Source organism: Homarus americanus, unplaced genomic scaffold (genome assembly GCF_018991925.1).
Source record: "Homarus americanus isolate GMGI-L3 unplaced genomic scaffold, GMGI_Hamer_2.0 scaffold32583, whole genome shotgun sequence".
NCBI lineage: Eukaryota > Metazoa > Arthropoda > Malacostraca > Decapoda > Nephropidae > Homarus > Homarus americanus.
Window position 1 is genome coordinate 29,337,237 of NW_024713129.1, and position 19,530 is coordinate 29,356,766.

General features: G+C 40.5%; 1 protein-coding gene across 1 annotated transcript in view; it reads right to left on the reverse strand.

Moving 5' to 3' along the window:
- LOC121870634 (protein Skeletor, isoforms B/C-like) overlaps positions 1-19,530 on the reverse strand; it is a 124,260-nt gene that overhangs the window by 12,650 nt on the left and 92,080 nt on the right. Inside the window, exons 7-11 of the mRNA XM_042372498.1 lie at positions 8,056-8,213; positions 7,213-7,309; positions 4,715-4,955; positions 3,013-3,198; positions 953-967 (exon numbers count right to left, since the gene is read on the reverse strand). Of these exons, the coding sequence (XP_042228432.1) occupies positions 953-967; positions 3,013-3,198; positions 4,715-4,955; positions 7,213-7,309; positions 8,056-8,213 (697 nt within the window). The remainder of the gene's footprint in view (positions 1-952; positions 968-3,012; positions 3,199-4,714; positions 4,956-7,212; positions 7,310-8,055; positions 8,214-19,530) is intronic.

The window sequence follows — 19,530 nt, forward strand, 5'->3', positions numbered from 1 at the left end:
AAATTGACCTTTGTGGGTCTTAGTAACTGTATTCCAAATCTCATATTTGTATCAAAAAGTACACGAATAGCCCCAAAATGAGCCTTAAGCAACTGGACTAACTGACCTCTTCATAGTGGAAGCCTTGTATCAATACCAAGTAAAGCCATCCAGTTGTGACATGGCTTCCTGTGAATTGTTATTTTTCTCTTTAAGGCTCCTCTCAAATAAGGTAATACCTCCTGTATGTTTTAGTTTGTTCTGATTTTAGTTTTGTACTTAGCTCCCCCGTCATTTTTAGTGGTTGTAAATTGTAATGCTGTTACTTTGAAAAGTTTTGCGGAAGGAAAATTTTTAGAAAAATATTTTGTTTTTCTTGTACATTACTTGTAATTTTTAATACTTTATGTCTGTTTTCTAGGATGAAAACGATTTTTCCCCAATACTGTATTAGGAATTAAAGAAACCCAACTTGGTAAAGATGTTTGTGTTTTCCCTGGTTCTCCTCTTCATTTTATATATATATATATATATATATATATATATATATATATATATATATATATATATATATATATATACATATATATGTGATATCAAGATATATATATATATATATATATATATATATATATATATATATATATATAATAATAATAATAATAATAATATTAATAAAACGTCCAAATAAAAATAAAATATGATTTGCTGAAAAATAGCTAGTAATAAATTTGTTCTTGCAGTTTTGCAAAGTCTGATGTTTGCAAATTTGTTCTATCAGCATCCACTTGTACAGTGCAGACAAAAGCTTAATATACAGCTGAAGCCCTGCAATAATGCATATACTGTGCACTACAAAGTATGCATTACATAAAAAGCAGGATACTGGGTATGCAAAATCATTTTTGAAAAAATTATTTGTTACAAAATGATCACAAGGTTTGAGTAACACGAAATCTGGGAGTATGTTTACCTGTTTTCCATCTCGCTGAGAAATGCAAGAATGAAAATAAAAATCTCAGTATTGAACACCGTCAAGAAAACAAACTAAACTAACCTGACACAGATCAAAATATTCAAACTTTTACTAAATGCAGACATAGTTTGGTGGTTAGATTATTTTAAGGGTAGATTCTAGTAGTGGTAGGTAGGTAGGTTGAGGGGCAAGTTAGGTTTGGTTGTGGGCAGGTTAGGTTAGGCATTGGTTGAGTTCATAGCAGGTTCAGTTTGGCTATGTTTACGAAAAGTTAAGTTAGGTTAGGTTAGCCTATTGTTAGGTTGGGTCTGATTATGAAGATTTTTCCCAATACAATATTTATATATTTGAGAGAGAAAGAGTGAGAGAACTACGTGCGTAGAGAATAAAGGTACAGAAATAACAACTGAGGTCACTCCTGTCTATCACGAGTGAGTAAATTAGGAAAAAAATATACAGTACTCATTAATATATTCTTGCAATTTATATCAACAAGTTTGTGACACTCAAGAAATGTGCATGTTTCGTGGTACTGTAGTATACTGTATTCCTTAGTGTCAAAAAATCATGCCTGAAATAGAAGTGCTCGTCTTCAGTTTTGAGATTGTTCTGACCATTACCCTGTGTAGCAAGTTTGTGGGAGGACTTTTGCTGGCAACTGTACATAGAGGAAGTAACACCATATCGGCTCAGTGAAAACCCTAGTTGGTAACATTTTTACTTGGCCCCGCCTCTTTGTCATCTGGCTTCTAAAATACATAAACATTATTATGGGATCGTTTTTCTGATCCAAATTTATGGGAAGAAACTTAATAAATTGGACATTTTGCCATAAATATGTAACATATAATATATATTATGAAATATGCAATATACTTTACAAAATATACAATACATATTATGAAAACGATCGAATTTGTGGCGACTTTTTTCTGGAATGGAAAGTTAATATTGTATTGTAAGTAAAAAATAAACTATTTACGAGCTTAAAATTCAGGAATTAACACAGTAAAAAAAAGTCAGACACAAATCTTTAGGCAATAATAAAATAAATTATCTAGATCACTTTAAGAATCGCGCCTTCACAGTTGCCAAGATGACCAACTGGGCGAAGCTAAGTGACACGCTGAACGAGCATCCGATGAGTGATTAGTTTCCATTTTTTATTCAGTTCCAGTGGCTCCAATCGCAATAAAAAAATAATCGACACTATCTTTTATGCTCAGATTTTGTCTCGATAACTACAGAGCCTTATAAAGAGTGGTGTTACCTCTCCTTCTGTATACAGTACCTTGGTTCTCACGACTTATGCCCTGACAATCAACAGTTTACTGAACCGAGACCTGAGTGTGAATTGTGATGTTTATATTAAGAAAGGAGTATTTGGATCACCTGGAAATTAACTCCCAGCTTATTTCACCGTATTGAGATTAGGTTAGGTTATGGGGTGGTTAATGTTAATCTTTAATTCATGCAATTCTAATTATTATTTTTTTATCGTTATGACCTTTATTGTCCAGTGTTAGCACAGGAGGACACCGGAATACCCTCAGTAAATCTGCCGTGTATGGTTGTGTCACACTGGATAACACCATTCTCAGTTGTCACATCTGTCTCCGGCTGGGGATTGAACCCAGGATAAACAGTAGTGGTGCAAGGTATACTCATTATCGCTGTATATCAAGGTGAAGGAAACTGGTGGTGGGGGGGGGTAATTTCCAATTGATCCCAATACATAAAACGTACAGGCATAGGCATACCTCTTATAACGGAGCATCATCTAAAATATTTTTGCTAAACTGATATGAAGAAAAAACATTCAATAAATATAATGGTGCTATTAAAATTAAAGAAAAACTTTCATGAAACGCAGCAGAACCATCAAACATGTCCTCAGCCATTTATACATTAAGAATTAGCACTGTCATGAATGCATTTCTATAAGCACTATTGACTACAGTATGTTATAATGACTTCTTAATGGATTAACCACTAGCCAGGAGGGTATCTTTTCCACTATAAGAGGTCTGCCTGTGCAGTACTACTTGTGAACTTACCGACATTCCGGGTAATTCCGGAATAGCCGTGTTCTCCTCCAGTTGGACCAATGACGGCGGTGAAGTTAGTGGTGGCGCGAATGACGTTTGCTGACCAGGGTTGATAGCGTGTTGTCTCATGTCCTCCTCCCGCCAGCAGGGTACACGAGTTGTCTCCCGTTGCCCTGAAGTCTAGGTTCACATTACCTGTCAAGAAATACCACCTCGATGTAGTCTACTGCTGTACAGTGTTCGGATTTAACACTGAATTTTTTTAAGGGTTAGACTTGTATGTTAGCCCCAGCTTATTGCACCGTAAGATTAACCACCTTAATGTTAATCTAGCCTCGCATAACCTAATTCCGCCAAGTGGCATTGAAGTGTTTAGTTGTCAGGTGCAATAAGCTAGGGGGACTGATCTTCATGTGTTTCTTTTTATCAAACTGTGATGCATTGGAACATATCCTGTAAACACTAACTGAGTTAAGGGAACAGTCTATTATGCAATAAGCTAGGGGGACTGATCTTCATGTGTTTCTTTTTATCAAACTGTGATGCATTGGAACATATCCTGTAAACACTAACTGAGTTACAGTCTATTATGATGTATTTTGACTAATACATTCATGTACAAGTACCATCACCAATACAGTATTGTATCAATGGCTCTTCACAAGATTCACAGATTTTTTTAATTAATAAATGGATAACTGTTTATGCAGTATATAAGGTGTTGATACTTAAAAGAATATTTACTACCGAGTCAACATGATGCAGGGTGACCCAAGTTACTTTATAACTAATAATAGTGAAAGAATGGTCAATTTACAGTAAAGGACATAATTAGATATATTTTTTTATGTATAATGATAATTTCATGCAAAATCAAATTGATTTTCTTCTATGAGACTTTTTGCGGATTTTACCCATAACCGAGATATCGTGAAATGAAAATCATCAAACTACTGGAACAGCTACAGTATTATTGCGCCAAAAGTGTCATTAAAAGAAAATCGTCTTTTTTTTTAAACCCTTGTCCTCTACGAGAAAGTGACCGAAATAATCGCTTAGTTAATAACCCTGGAGAGTTTTAACCTAGGTGTAACATTTCTGAGTTACTTGTTATTACATTATTTTTTTTTTTATGAATGCAGACTGTTCTTGTTTGCTCTCCATATTGTACTGTATATGCTTCAAAGAAATGTGTTCTTCAGTATTAGATGTCTCTTCCCCTATAGTACCATATTTCTTGAGCTATGAATCCACCTGTTATCCAGTGAGACCCAACCAAACATCACATGTTTCCCGGTCCCCGGTTTCCTCCTGTACTAACACTGGACAGACCAATCGCCCGAACGGCTAGTTAAGTGACGAAAATTAAAAAAAAAAAAGTCTTTCATCACAGCAACTGATACAACTCTTCTAGCATACACCCATCTTGGTATCATACATCAATTTACATATGCGGCCGCCACATACTGTAGTCCCCTTTACAGCACATCCACTTTACTTTACAGTATATTTAATACAACTACGTTTGAAACTTATTCACACTTTTTTCCCATCTAATATATACCTACTGTACGTGTTTACACTGTTTCTTGTACACACATATACTCTGTTATGCAAATGTCCATTAACTTTCCCACAACTCGCTCGTATCACAGCTTCAATAATTAATTAACATATACCTGTACGTCTGCTTTACACTCCTCTTACTCACTCTTGATCTCAAGATCCTCATGGTAGTTGGCCTCCTTGCGAGCGTTAAGTTGACCAATGGCAGCAATGACGGGAATATTATCTGAGTAACGGGAGATGGGCATGTCCAGCTGGTCATTGGTTTCATATGGCCGACTGAATGTGATGGAGGTTATCCCATCCCGGCGTTCACCACCAATTACAGATGCATCATTCCGACCGTTCACCTGCTCGTCAGGACATACTCCAGATGTCCCGTCACACTGCAACAATTAAGAGACTTGACTGTACCGATAGCACTTGCCAATACAGGATGGTATTCATTATTGTGTATCTTTGTAATGTAGATGTTTTTCCTGACAGGCATTCAACAGATCCTCCACGGAAGTGTTAAAAAGGTACAAAAAAGGGACAGGGAAAAAAAGATCCAGATCCCAATGCTCAAAGTGTGAAGGATTTTGTATTTAGATTTATTTAAATCGATCACCTGAAAATTCATCCCCAACTTAACCCACCCTGAAGTGTGACCACCACAACACTACCTGGGGGAGGGGGCGAATCTTCAGTCTTCAGGTGATTCGCGTTTTGTACAGCTACGGTCTTGGCTTGTAGGTGCTGAGAGTGTGTTGTTATGTCTGTGTTTGTTATGATGCGAAAAACAAAAACTATTGGCTGCTTCGGGTATTCTGGGTTGTTTGAAATCATAATTATATATGTAACTAATGTTCTCGTTTGAGGCGGTTCAGAGTGGGGGCTAGCCTAGTGGCATGTCTGAATATTTTTGAGGTTCTTGTCTTTTTTCTAAGTGGAGCATCCACAGTGGAAACGTGGATAGAATAAATCTTGATAAAATCACACAGGAAAATGGAAGCGCTGGAGCACCTTAGCTTTCGTCTTTATTCAAGACATCTTCAGAGGCAACTGAAGATGTCTTGAATAAAGACGAAAGCTAAGGTGCTCCGTTGTTTTTCATTTTCCTATGTGATTTTATCAATATATATATATATATATATATATATATATATATATATATATATATATATATATATATATATATATATATATAAGTTTGAAATGTACGTTACTATTTGATTGAAAGTACATACTGTATATGCTATATGCTATTTCTTCTATATTATTTTATACTTCTTGCAGTAAATAAAATAACCGTTAAATTATTTTTAAGTTTTACATACATTGATCAATAAGATCATAAGCTCTGTTTTAAATTAATTCTTTACAATAGTTACCTACAGCTTCTCAGCATCTACCATTTTTTTACTGATAAATATCACCCAGGACGTGTATGGTAGACTATAATGTAACAAATATTGCGTAAACCGTATAAGACATATTGATAGATAATAACTTATTCAGTAAAATAGCCGTATAAGTTTACCTTGATTCAGGTAGGGTGTCAACCTCGTTCTGATTAGTCTAATTTAAACGTCATCAAATTGTCTTTATATTTTTAGCTATTTTCAATTCCTACAACTAATACTTGCAGGAGCGGTAGATAGATATTTAGTGGCTGCCCCTCGAGATATTTTGGAGAGGGACTTGAAAATAGAGAAGAGAGAGAGAGAGAGAGAGAGAGAGAGAGAGAGAGAGAGAGAGAGAGTTGTGGCCGGGTGTCGTGCGGCACTTAACCTTCTTTAAGAGAGGTAAGTTAACCGTTTGGACATATATAATAACAAAGTACATTAGGGGTTGATAGATTGGTCCTAAAGTCAGTGTGGCGAAAATAGTATCATAGTTCTCCTTGGTTTAATGTCCCTAAAGGAGTGATTTCTGTACGTGTATTTTGACATCTGTTCGTCTTGTACTTTGTGTTCTCCGCCAATTGTCAGCTGTCTATGAGGTTAAGTGGAAGGCAGAAAGTGATAAACAAGGTCGATCTTAGCTGAATAACCTAACCTAACCTAACCTAACCTAACCTAAGCTAACTTGTATCGATATTATTGTATATGTACGTCGCCTACAGGTTTCGTATTTTTTAGTAAATTTTATTCAACAATTATCCCTCTTGCTAATAATACTTACAATAACCGCCTGAAGTTATGTTCAGTTTGAATACTTTGTTAGGTTCAGCTTGGAGTGTAGTATGTTCAGTTTTATTTGTGTTAGATTATATTTTATTAAGCTTAATTAGTTTAGGTAAGTTTATATCACCTCAGGACACCTTCAGGTATGGCGAAATATTATATGTATTCCAAGCCCTCACCTGTTCACCAATCTTCACCTTAGTTACAATCCCTCACCTGTTCACCAATCTTCACCTTAGTTGCAATCCCTCACCTGTTCACCAATCTTCACCTTAGTTACAATCCCTCACCTGTTCACCAATCTTCACCTTAGTTACAATCCCTCACCTGTTCACCAATCTTCACCTTAGTTACAATCCCTCACCTGTTCACCAATCTTCACCTTAGTTACAATCCCTCACCTGTTCACCAATCTTCACCTTAGTTACAATCCCTCACCTGTTCACCAATCTTCACCTTAGTTACAATCCCTTACCTGTGATTTGGCAGTAACACTGTAGTCTATGGCGTGGAAAGAGCCGTCGTCTTTGTCATAGTAAGCGACCACAATATCAGAGTTGAGCATCTCGGGTCTGTTGGAGGAAGTAGAGACACGACTTAGCCAGCCAGCCATCACCTGAGTTTTACCTGGTCGCCAATTTGATAATTACTAGGGATCACCTGAAGAATAACCACGCTAACTTAATCTAATATAATTTAACCACTCTAACAGTACCCAAACCTAATCTAACTTAACCACTCTAACGCTAACACCACCTTACCACTAACCTAACATAATCTAACCACCCTAACGCTAGCCTAACCTAATCTAATTCAACCACCCTAACGCTAACCTAACCAAACCTTACCTAACTTAACCACTCTACCGCTAACCTAACCATCTTGACACTAACCAATATAACCTAACCAGTTACCACCCTAACGCTAACTTAACCACCTTAACTCTGACCAAATGTAACCAAATTTAATCACCCTAACGCTAGCCTAAAATAACCTTACTTAACCACTTTAACGCTAACATTACCTAATTACCCTCCAGGTAGCTTTAAAGTGGTTGATCTTCAGGTGAAATAAGATAGATGGGCCACTCTTCAGGACTCTTTACCTAAATCTAATGTCTGTTGAGCCATTATTGTAACTTGTTTATGTTGAATAACCTGTATACACAACTTACTATTTACTGTATGAACATAATATACCAAACATAATTACAATGTTATAATAATTGTATATATTTTTGTACTCAATCGTCACCTTTTGTTCTAATCACTCACCAGTTCACCAATCGTCACTCTGTGTGTGTGTGTGTGAGACTCACTTGCCACTGGTCGGGGAGAGGCCAAATGCTATGTACTGGTTCTCGCCCATCCTGGCAGTGAGGCGGATGAGGACTTCTTGCTCCTTTGCTTGCCACTCTACCTGCAGATCATCACTTAGCTGGCGGCAGTTGTCGAACTCTGAGGGCGTGATGTGGGCCTGAACACCCATCAGGAGAACAGAAGAGGAAGAACTAGTTAAAGACTATTTCCTATTACTGGTTTCATACAGAGTAAGGTTTATTTACGGCTTAGGAAAAGGTATTCGGTGGTCTGATCTTCCGGGAGGTTCTGAGTGGTTGACGTGAAGTTAGTGATTTTAATTTCTATTTTTTAAGATGGGCTTCCAGGATGTTTTGGGTACCTGAATTCTCCAGATATTAAGATTACCGAATGCCATATATATACACGCACGTACACACACACACACACACACACACACAACTAAACGGTACATAAACGTTACCATCATATTACAGTGTTTAGGACTACCAACTGTAGTCATCCGTGTGTGTACAACAGAGACCTACACACCACACGTTATTATATACACTACAGTACACTTACAGGATGTGAACGGTAAGATATTAGAGTAAGAATATATCAGTTAAAGTCTCACAATTAATTATTAAGAGTATTTCCCTGTTACATTAAAGAAAGAGGAAGATTGTTTGTCGTATAGAAATAATAAAAGGAGCCAGTCTATAATGAGGATAAAAGGGGGAATTAGTCGTTATAACACAATAAAGACTTCAGAATACCCGAAGAAGCTTTATAACGTCGAGGAAATAAGAAAACAGTACGCTGGGAGAAGGGGAAATGGGTCTCTGTTCAGTTCTAATTACAAAGCATGGCATAGTTGTTACTGAAGCAACAGGGGGGGGTCAGTGTGTGTGTGTGTCTCGGGCTAGTGCTTAGTAATGTTCACCGAATAATTTAATTAGTCCAACTAGATTATCTTACCTTAAAATTAATCACACTCATGCTAAACTAACCTAACCCAAGGTAATATAACCTAACCTCATATAGCCTAACCAAACCTAACATAACCTAATCCAATCTAACATAACCTAACCAAACCTAGCATAATCAATTCATCCTAACCTAACCTAACGATAACCTAACCTAACGCTGATCTATTCCAACCTAACTTAAACTAACCTGATCCAACTTAACATAATCTAACCTGACCTAACCTAGCCTAACTCCTTACAGTATCGTTAGGGTGTTTTAATCATCAGGTGCAGTAAGCTGGGGCTAATCTTCAGGTGCAGTAAGCTGGGGCTAATCTTCAGGTGCAGTAAGCTGGGGCTAATCTTCAGGTGCAGTAAGCTGGGGCTAATCTTCAGGTGCAGTAAGCTGAGGCTAATCTTCAGGTGCAGTAAGCTGGGGCTAATCTTCAGGTGCAGTAAGCTGGGGCTAATCTTCAGGTGCAGTAAGCTGAGGCTAATCTTCAGGTGCAGTAAGCTGCAGGTGCAGTAAGCTGGGGCTAATCTTCAGGTGCATCTTCAGGTGCAGTAAGCTGGGGCTAATCTTCAGGTGCAGTAAGCTGGGGCTAAGGTGCAGGCTAAAGCTGGGGCTAATCTTCAGGTGCAGTTCAGGTGCAGTAAGCTGGGGCTAATCTTCAGGTGCAGTAAGCTGGGGCTAATCTTGCAGGTGCTTCAGGAGACTCAGTGGCAGAACATAATGGTGTTATTATGGACGTGTTAGTATTGGCTCAACACTACTGCTTGGGTAAAATAACTGTAAGATTTGCTTTGGTGTGGGTAGAATAGTGGTGTGGGTAGAATAGTGGTGTGGGTAGGGTAGTGGTGTGGGTAGAATAGTGGTGTGGGTAGAATAGTGGTGTGGGTGTGTGGTGGGGGTGGGGTAGTGGTGTGGGTAGGATAGTGGTGGGGGTTGGGTAGTGGTGGGTAGGATAGTGGTGGGTGGGTAGTGGTGTGGGTAGGATAGTGGTGGGGGTGTGGTGTGGGTAGGTAGTGGTGGGGGGTGGGTGGGTAGGGTGTGGTGTGGTGTGTGGTGTGGGTGGTGTGGGTATAGTGGTGTGGGTAGAATAGTGGTGGGGGGTGGGTGGGGGTGGGTAGTGGGTGTGGGTAGGTGTGGGTAGGATAGTGTGTGGGTAGGGTAGTGTGGGTAGGGATAGTGGTGTGGGTAGGTGTGTGGGTAGGATGGTGTGGGTAGGGTAGTGGTGGGGGTTGGGTAGTGGTGTGGGTAGATGGGCAGGGCAGTGGTGTAGGTAAGTTATTAGGAGCTAACACACAGTGGATGCTAAGAATGTGATTGGCTACTATTGAACTACAGTGCTGGTCCTTCATGCAGTCAATTGATACTATGAAAGACTGCCCTGTTAGGAGCAAAATGTTGGTTCCAGTAGACTACTATACCAGTTTTCCTAAATTTTAACTTCTCTGAAAGGCGCGGGGACCAATCGTACGCTCAACATATAGCATTGTGAATCTCAGGTGTGGAAATGAAGTGGGCGGCGAACACTTGTGAATTCCAGGTTTCCGCGCCATAAAGTAGTGGGTGACAGCCAAAGAATAAGACTTGAGTTTAAACGATGACTTTCAATGTTATATTGTACATTTACTTATATCTTCACTCAACCTCTTATATTCACTATACTGCAGTACTCTTAACACACAAAAGGATGCTTATGTGTGAGCTGTTAATAATGGAACTGATGTGTTTTAGTGATACATGGCAACAATGCGTCAATCAGCTCCCACTAACCCCCTCCCTCCCTCCTTCCCTCTTTCAACCAACAATCACACCAGTCCTGTTTAATATACTGTAGTTTTCTTGTACACTACATTTTTAAATTTCCCCCAATTTTTTCTGTATTCATATTGTAAAAAGATATGGAACGTTTGCCCCAGTGAATGTACAAAGAAAAAAAGTCGTGTTACACCCTCCCCCACCCCCCTTCCCTAGCGTTACGTTCCAAACCCCATGACAAAGACTTTGAGTAAAGTAACGGAGAAGCTTGAAGTTCGAGACTAAACGGGGAACTTTATCAAAATGTTTCGTCTTGGGTTTCAGAACATAATGGAAGGCACGGTAAGTGTAACGCGACTTTTTTCTTTGACTGTACAGTCGGGGACAAAAATTCACTCTTCCCAAAATGAAGAAGCACTGACTCTAAGAGATTAAACAGCGCACCCGCACCAGGGTACATAAGTTCGAAGACTCATTCCCACGACTCATTTTCACCATGGAGAGCCAACTTTTGTCCAGGACTGTACACTCTCAACAAAAACTTCTCGAACACCTGGGCACGGTGGGTGTGAGAATGAATAGAATGGGGCTTGTCATATAGGAATGGTTTAAGATTCTTCGTTAATTTTTCAAGTGCTTATAGTGTACATAGACAGTGCTGGTACACAATGTACACGGACAGTGTAGGTATACATACACTGTACAGAGAGAGAGAGCAGGTATACAAACAATAGTTAACAGTAAGTCACTGACCAAAGATAACCTTACTTGGCTTATATCAGAAAAAAAAAACTTGATACAATGACCAGGTAATCGCGAAAGATAGTGTAGTATCGTGTACAGTTGATATACTTGTGCTAGTGTTAGTCAAGTCAGGTAATGAAGGAGTTCACGCTTGTTACTGTCACAAACAATCTTTGACATGTTATTCCAACAGTTCACAACTCTCACTCGAAAGAATTTAACTTAAAAGTTTTCTGTATTTGTGGCTTCTTTAACTTGAGAGTGGAAGCTCTTATGGTGTGACCATTAGCTATTTCCAGATATGCCCATTGCCCAGTGGCGAACTCATACAAAATGGTGGTGGGTCCTGTATACTGAATCTTCAGTATACAAATCTAGTACTACGCTCAATCACCCCACACACCTAGCTGTAAAGTATCTGGTGACCTGGGAGTGTCCTGGGCACGAACTAGTGAACCTAAGGTCAGAAGGCTAGCGCTCAAGTAGGGTTATCAAGGTAGTTTTGTTATAAATGGTCCATTATGGCGCCGTATATACAATAATCTCTAAATGTAATTCATCGACATTTAACGTGTTTAATACAACGCAGAAAATTTATTGAATGTTTTCCTTGAGGTAATGTGGCAATTAATGCTCGCGCATGGTGGCAGCCTCACCAAGACCCAGAGCAGCAACCCTAACTCATGGCTTGTTGGCGTCTATAAAGACCATCTGATACACTAGCCATCCCCATCACCACCAAACATCTAAAATCATTAAACATCTACATTACCAACACCCCCAACCATCTGCCACACCAACACCCCCCCCACAACCATCTGCCACACCAACACTCCCACCACTACCACCAGACTACCTCTAAAGTACACACGTCACCTGACAACCTCACAACACTACCTAAGTACAACACTAACCAGCACTTCCTCATTCAACAAGTTCCTGGGTAATATGACCAGACTATCTCACCTCACACCTAATTGCCCTGTTGACTACCACACACACATTCCTTCAACATGAACCAAAGTGCTTCCCCCAATTATTGTCCAATCACAATCCACTCATGTACTGTACAGTACACTGATTCATATTGTTGTCTCGGAGTAATGCTCTGTTCGTGGATATTGTTTGACAATATAACTTCTCTTAATGTAAGTAATTTTTTTATGTGAGCATTAGGTTGATATTTCTTGCAGTTGTTTCAATATTAAGCTAGGTGATGCCTGTGTATGTGAATAACGTCGACATGGTTGGGGGTTATGTTAACGAGAAGCCACCGGCACAGTATAACAACTTTGCAAATCGGACTTAATTTCTTAAGGGAAAAAAGATCATATTTGTAGACTTTGAAGAACTTGTTACCACCTTCCAAATATCACTTTTCACAAAGAAATAATCACTTTCAAAGGACCCAAACGATAAATGAACTGTATTAAACCCTAAACACGATACAATGTTACTTAGATAATAAGCATAACTTGATGCTGTACTCAGCCATCTCTCACCTGGCTGACACTAAAGGCGGCGTCACACAAGTATTTTTTCTGTCAACTTTTCCGGTTTCCGTAATTTCATCTCCAAGAATTGTCAATTTTTCGAGCCCGTCTCGCTCAGGCGAAAGGTATCGTTTCTACCTGACTGGCTTGCGCCAATTTCTGTGGTCAAGTCAAGACGCTTCCTGACCTAGCTTGGAGAAGGACGTGCCCCTAAGTGCTCGTGTTAGTAACCATCGGAAATGGCCGCCGTGGATCGTTGTGTTGTGGGGGAAGAGGGACGGTGTGTGAGGAAAGACGACCCCCTGGCCACTCTGTTAAGTCAGCTGGAGCAGTTGAGGAGAAAGATAGACGTTTTAACGGGGGAGAACGAGGCCCTCAGGACTGAACTCCTTCAGGTAGGTGCCCTGCCTAGCAGGACACCTGCGAAGGAGGGTCAGGAGGAGCAGGAGTGGAGAGTGGTTGTCTCCAAGGGGACTAGGGTCAGACTCAGGAAAGCTGACCAGGGTGTGGAGTGCAGTAACCCCTACCAAGTGTTGGAGGAAGCTGGCGAGGAAGAAGAGGCAGAACGGTGTGGTGACAGGAGAGAAAAGGGCAGTTGTTCAAACCCTGCCCAGTGGTAAGGTCCTGGTAGTTGGGGACAGCCAGGTGAGGTTCTTAGATAGGACTTTTTGTACAAGAGATAGGAAACGTAGGACTAGGGTGTGTTTTCCTGGGGCTGGGATAGGGCATGTAGCTGAGAGGATAGATAGGGTTTTATCAGGGGAGGGTACCAAGCCAGTAGTGTGTCTTAGTGTAGGAGGTAACGACATGGGAAAGGTTAGGAATGAGGAATTTTTCAAGAGGTATAGGGAGGCGCTAGAGAAGGTTAGAGATAGGGGAAGGATTCCGATAGTATGTGGTGTCTTGCCTAGAAGAGGGGTTGGCGGTGAATGGCTATCCAGGGCAATTGCTATAAATTACCGACTGGAAAAACATTGTGCAAGCAATGGTTGGGCGTTCATTGATAACTGGCAACCATTCTATGCCAACGATTACCTGTACAGTCGTGACGGAGTACACTTGTCTCGCGCAGGGGTAAAGACGCTGTCTGCATCCCTGGAGCGTGAAATTGTCACTCCAAAGGGGGTTTCGCCAGTAGAGAGAGGTCAGGGTAAATGGAAGGAGATAGGAAGGAACTGGTTCACAAATAAGGTGGTAGACGAGTGGAACACAAGCTTAGCAACTTTGTAGTAAGTACTGGATCGCTGGAAAGTTTTAAAAGGAGGCTAGATACTGTAGACTCATGGATGATAGAGTGGTAGTAACTCTCAACAGGAGCTGCCATGCACAGGCCAACCGGCCGATTGCAGACTCATTATTTTCTTATGTTCTTATGTTCTTAAGATTTATACTCGACAATGAGGATATTTATATACATAAATATCGAACCACGTAAAATAACTAAATTTAATTTTAAAAGTATTCAGTATCACATTTTCAATAAGCTGCTTAAGTGTATTTTTTTAATTGATGTTGATATTCGTATTTATTTTATTTTATTTTATTTTATTATATATATATATATATATATATATATATATATATATATATATATATATATATATATATATATATATATATATATATATATATATATATATTTTTTTTTTTGGGATTAGCCCAGGCACAGGTCACTGACCCACATCAGGGGCCTGGGGGTGTAATAATAATAATAATAATAATAATAATAATAATAATAAAAAACCATAAATGAAAAATGGCAAAAAAAATCAAAAGTGAGAAACAATATATGTATGTTGCTGTCAATAGTAAGAGAAACAATTGAGACCCTGCAATTGTGTGTAAATGAGGCAGAAAATCAGATGAGCAACCTGGGACTTGGTCACAATTTTTGTGATGCCATATGGCAGCAGGGTCTACCATTAGACAACACATTATGCTTCCAATATCTTCCCAGGCGGCAGTACCTCCCTGTTTGGTAGCTGCCTACTACCTACTACCTACTGATATGTTTGTTTACATTGAGCCATGTGTTGATGATGATGATGATTGTGAAGTAAAGTGGCAAATGACTTTGCCCTGGGAGAGGAGAGGAGAGAGAGAAGGGAAGCACATAGAAACGGGAAGTAAAGTAGTAGGGGGTGATAACAGGTGGACTGTCCACCTAGCTGAGACGAGTTGATTGGTTGGGGTGGTGGCCACACACAGCAGACGCCTGCCCGCTCAAGGGAGAGGGAGCTAAGCTAGCTAGGTATTCATTATTGTAATGGGTGTTAATTTATGTTTGTTAGATGGTGATGTTATTTGTTCACATATATGTGTTAAGTGGGTCTTGTTCTTCTATGTCAGCATGGAGGCTCTTGGGCCACCAGCTGTGTGTTTTAGTAGTTACTTCTTCTTTTAACTGGGAGAATAATGGGTCCTCCAACTCTTCAAGTTTGCTCCATATTCTCTGGGCTTGGCTGTGTGTACGTGTGTTCAGTGGTTCGATATTGTATAATTCGTGAAGTTCTTATATTTTGGTGGTGTATGGGGGGAGTTTCTTTGATGCTCTACGGATAGCTTTGTTCTGTACTGATTGAAGTTTAAGTTGGCTGGATTTGCTGATCGTGCTGAGTGGTATTGGTGGGTATTCCAGGTGGGGGCGGACAAGTGCTTTGAATAGGTGTACAGTAGTTGAATTTTGGTGTCCATTTTGCTAAATCTTAGTAGTTTTGTGAGATGTGAATGGGCAAGTGTTTTGCGTTGTGTTACGTGTTTTGCTATGCCGGTTCTTGGTATTGTGAGTCCCATAATTTTTCCTTCGTTGGAGTATTGTATAGGTACGTTGTTGACTGTGATTGGTGCTGGGTTTATTTTGGCAATGTGTATGATCTTTAGTTTCTGTGTATTGGTTTGTATTTTCCACTTTTTTCATAATCGTTAATTTGCTCGATGGCGTGGGCTGTGTTTCGTGTCATCATCTGTTTGCCCTTGCCTGGATGTCGGATGACTTGGGTGACGTCATCAGCATAAGCTACGTATTCTCCGTGTGTAGGAGGTGGCATGTCCGCCGTGTATATTGTGTCGAGTGTGGGCGAGAGGTTACTTCCCTGTGGTACTCCGCTGTATAACTTGATGCTTGGGTCTATGTGGTTACCAATGATAATTTTATCCTCTCTGTTGTCAAGGAAGTTACAAAGAAAAGAAGTAAAGTTGTTGGGAAGTTCTTGGATGGTAATTTTGTATTTGAGCCCTAAGTGCCAAACCTTGTCGAATGCTTTTGCTACGTCCCTTAATACTACGTTATATTGATCTCTGTTGTGCATTGAGTTTGCTATATTTTCGTAAATTAGGGCTAAGGCTGTATGGGTTCCTCTGTTTTCTAAATCCGTGCTGTCTGGGGTTGTATTTCTCTTCAAGTTCGAGGTGTATTTTCAGTCGGTGGTTAATGATTTTTTCTGGGACTTTTCCCGGTGTTTCTAGAAGAGAAATTGGTCTGTAATTTAATACTTGAGTGGGGGATTTACCTTGTTTTGGTATAAGTCTGATGCTTGCTGTTTTAAATTTCCTTGGGAAGTAACCAGAGGCGAGTGATGCATTAACAATGTTTCTGAGTTGGAGTATCATGTTGATTGGTAGATGCTGGAGTATGGGTTTGTTTATTTTACTGATGCCCGGGGCCTTGTTCTTGAAACTGTTTATTGTTTTGTGCATTTCCTCTGCGGTGATTAGTTTGATCAGTGTGGAAAAATCGTCGAGATTTATGTCTATGTTGGGACTTGGTTGCTAGATGTGGGTTGTGTGTGTCATGTGATTGGTTACTTGTTGCTAGGAGTTCATACAGAAGTCCAGGTTGTCTTCCAGGATTATTTGAAATATTTTGCTCCAATATTTCCTGAATTCAGGTTCTTGTCCTTTGGGTTCGGCTAATTTGATTTAGTTGCTGTTTAGAATGTAGTTTGATTCGTTGCTGGAGATTCCCATTAGGTGTTTACTTTTCCGCCAGATTTGTTTCGGGTTGTGATAAATTGCTTCTGAGTCTGTTATTAGTTTCTCCTAGTTATTCACGTATGCTTCTTTGGACATGTTTCTTAGTTGTTCGTGTATGGTGTAATATTGTCTTCTGTATTCTGGCGTCCATCCTTGTTCTATGATTAATTTTAATAAATTACTGAATTGTGTCTGTAGAATTCTTGATTGATGTGAGTATTGAGGGTGTGGTAATGCACGGTGAGGGGTCTTGGGTATGTGGTGTTCCATTGATTGGCTCACGTTTTCGTACCATATCTCTAGTGTGTTGTCAATTTGGGAAGTGTGTTTGTAGTGTAGTTGGGCGATTTGGTGATTGTTTAACTCCTCTTGGAATTCCTCCCAGTTGGACTGGCTGTAGCTGTATCTCATCCTGGTAGGGATCTGTATTGGCGACGTGGAGAGTGTGGCTACGATAGGGAGATAGTCACTGGTGGTTATTGGGCCGGGTTCCATTAGCAGGTCAAGATGGTGATGCTGGTTTGTTAGTACTATGTCTGGATGTCCGATTTGACCTGCTCTGATGTATGTGGGGAATTCTGGGCCAAGGTGCACTGCGTTGCCGTGACTCAATAATGTGTTTAAAATCTGCCCCACGGCGTTGTTATCCTGGTGCCCCAAGACGCGGTGCCATGCATTTAGGTCACCCAGAAAATAAGCTGGTATATGTCATCTCATCAGCTTGAGCATGTCTGCTAGTGGGAATTTGGGTCTTCTCGGAGGGAGGTAACAGGTGCCGATTATAATAGGTCCTGTCGGGCAGTAAAATTCGATCGCCAGAAAGTTTTCTTGAAATGAGTCGTGTATCTTGTGTTGTATGTTTCGTTTGATGGCTATGGCTATTCCATCGTGTTGTGTGTCTTGATTGTTTTTTTGGTAGACTGTGTAGTTAAATATTTATATTTTTTTCTGAGTTATTCTTACCATGCGAATTTATGAGGATAATATATGGCTCTATGTTACGGTATGTGTTATATAGGTCACTTGGTCTCTGTGGAATCCATGCTAAATCATTGTGTTGGATTATTTTAAGTTTGTTTATTATGAAGGCTGGTGCCCAGAGCTTGTTTGCGCCATTTTTACTGACCGGTGTTCCCCTGACCCCCTCCTATACGTCAGCAGGCCCAGGCAGATCTTTTTATATGTTGACTGATCAACTCTCTCTATTTTATTGTGTCATGTGATGATTCTTCCTTTCTTAATTAATGTTTCAATATGTGTGTCATCTAAGTTTTTGTCTGAGTATGTGAATTTTATCTTGCCTTGCCTTATTTCTGCCAACATCTTTCTGTTAAGACTGTGGGGGGAGCTGTAGTGGAGAAAAATCGTGGACCAGTTTCATACCCGAAGTCTTCGTTCTCCGAGGTCCTCCTGGATGAAGGTGGTGGTGGTGCCATAGTTACTGCTTGATTCTTTTTTGGGATGCTGAATCTGGCGGCTTGTTCTGTTATTGTGGTGGTTTCATCTTTGTTTGCGTCATCCATCGTTCCCTCCTCGCTTGCTGGCTCGGGTTGTATCTTCACGGTCTCTTGTAGTAGATACTCTCCCCTACAACTGCTGATTGGTCACTTGCCGTCCGCTTACTAGCCAACCAGTGGCGAGTTCCACAAATCAGCCCTCACGTTCGAACTGCGCGGTGATTGGTCAGTTGCCGCCTTCATCTTAGCCAATCAGCAACATTTCTCATCTTTGCATTTCGATTCTTGAACTGGCAGAATGATATAAATACCCCTCTGCCTCATACCTGCACCTAGGGGGCGCATGTGGTAGAAGCGGTACCGTTCTTGCCTCGCAAGCAAGATGTCACGGGTTCGATTCCCGGGCAGGAGGAAGTTGTTTGGACACTCTTCCTAGCCCCCTTGGTCCCTGTTCACCTAGCAGTAAAGTAGGTACCTGTTGTAAATCGAAAGGTTGCGAATTCGTATTCAGGGAAAGTTGTTGGAGCTTCTAAACTTGGAACTACCTGCACCTCGGCGAGGCAAGATCTTCTCTGCTCCCGAGGTACTACGTGAACCTGACCATGAGGCTGACCTGTGACCAGGGGAAGGTCGTAAGACTGTATCCAGTCACATGCCCTTCGCCCAAGCAACTAAACCTCCTTGTCCTAAGGAAGTTTTATGACTCCTTAGGAATCAGGAGGGTGACAAGGGTTGTCCGCAGATCAGTGAAGTTGAAGCTCACACAGAGGATAACTTGGTGTTGGGAGTCATCTCCCACACCGAGATAGAACACCTTGAAAAAGAAGAACTGGCCGAGCTGATCGGACACCAGCTCTCAATAGTACGGAAGCTGACCGGCGTAACTGCACTGGTTGGTTACCCAAAATAGTCTACCAAGAACCGTATTGCTGGGATGGGAGAACATCCCAGTAAGACCGTATGATAGAAGATCCACTAGATGCTACAAATGCCAGAGGTATGGCCATCTGGCAGGGAAGTGTCGAGCTCGGGAGGTCTGTTGCAGTTGTGGGACACCCGGGCACCAGCACACCAACTGCTCGGCGGCCGCCAA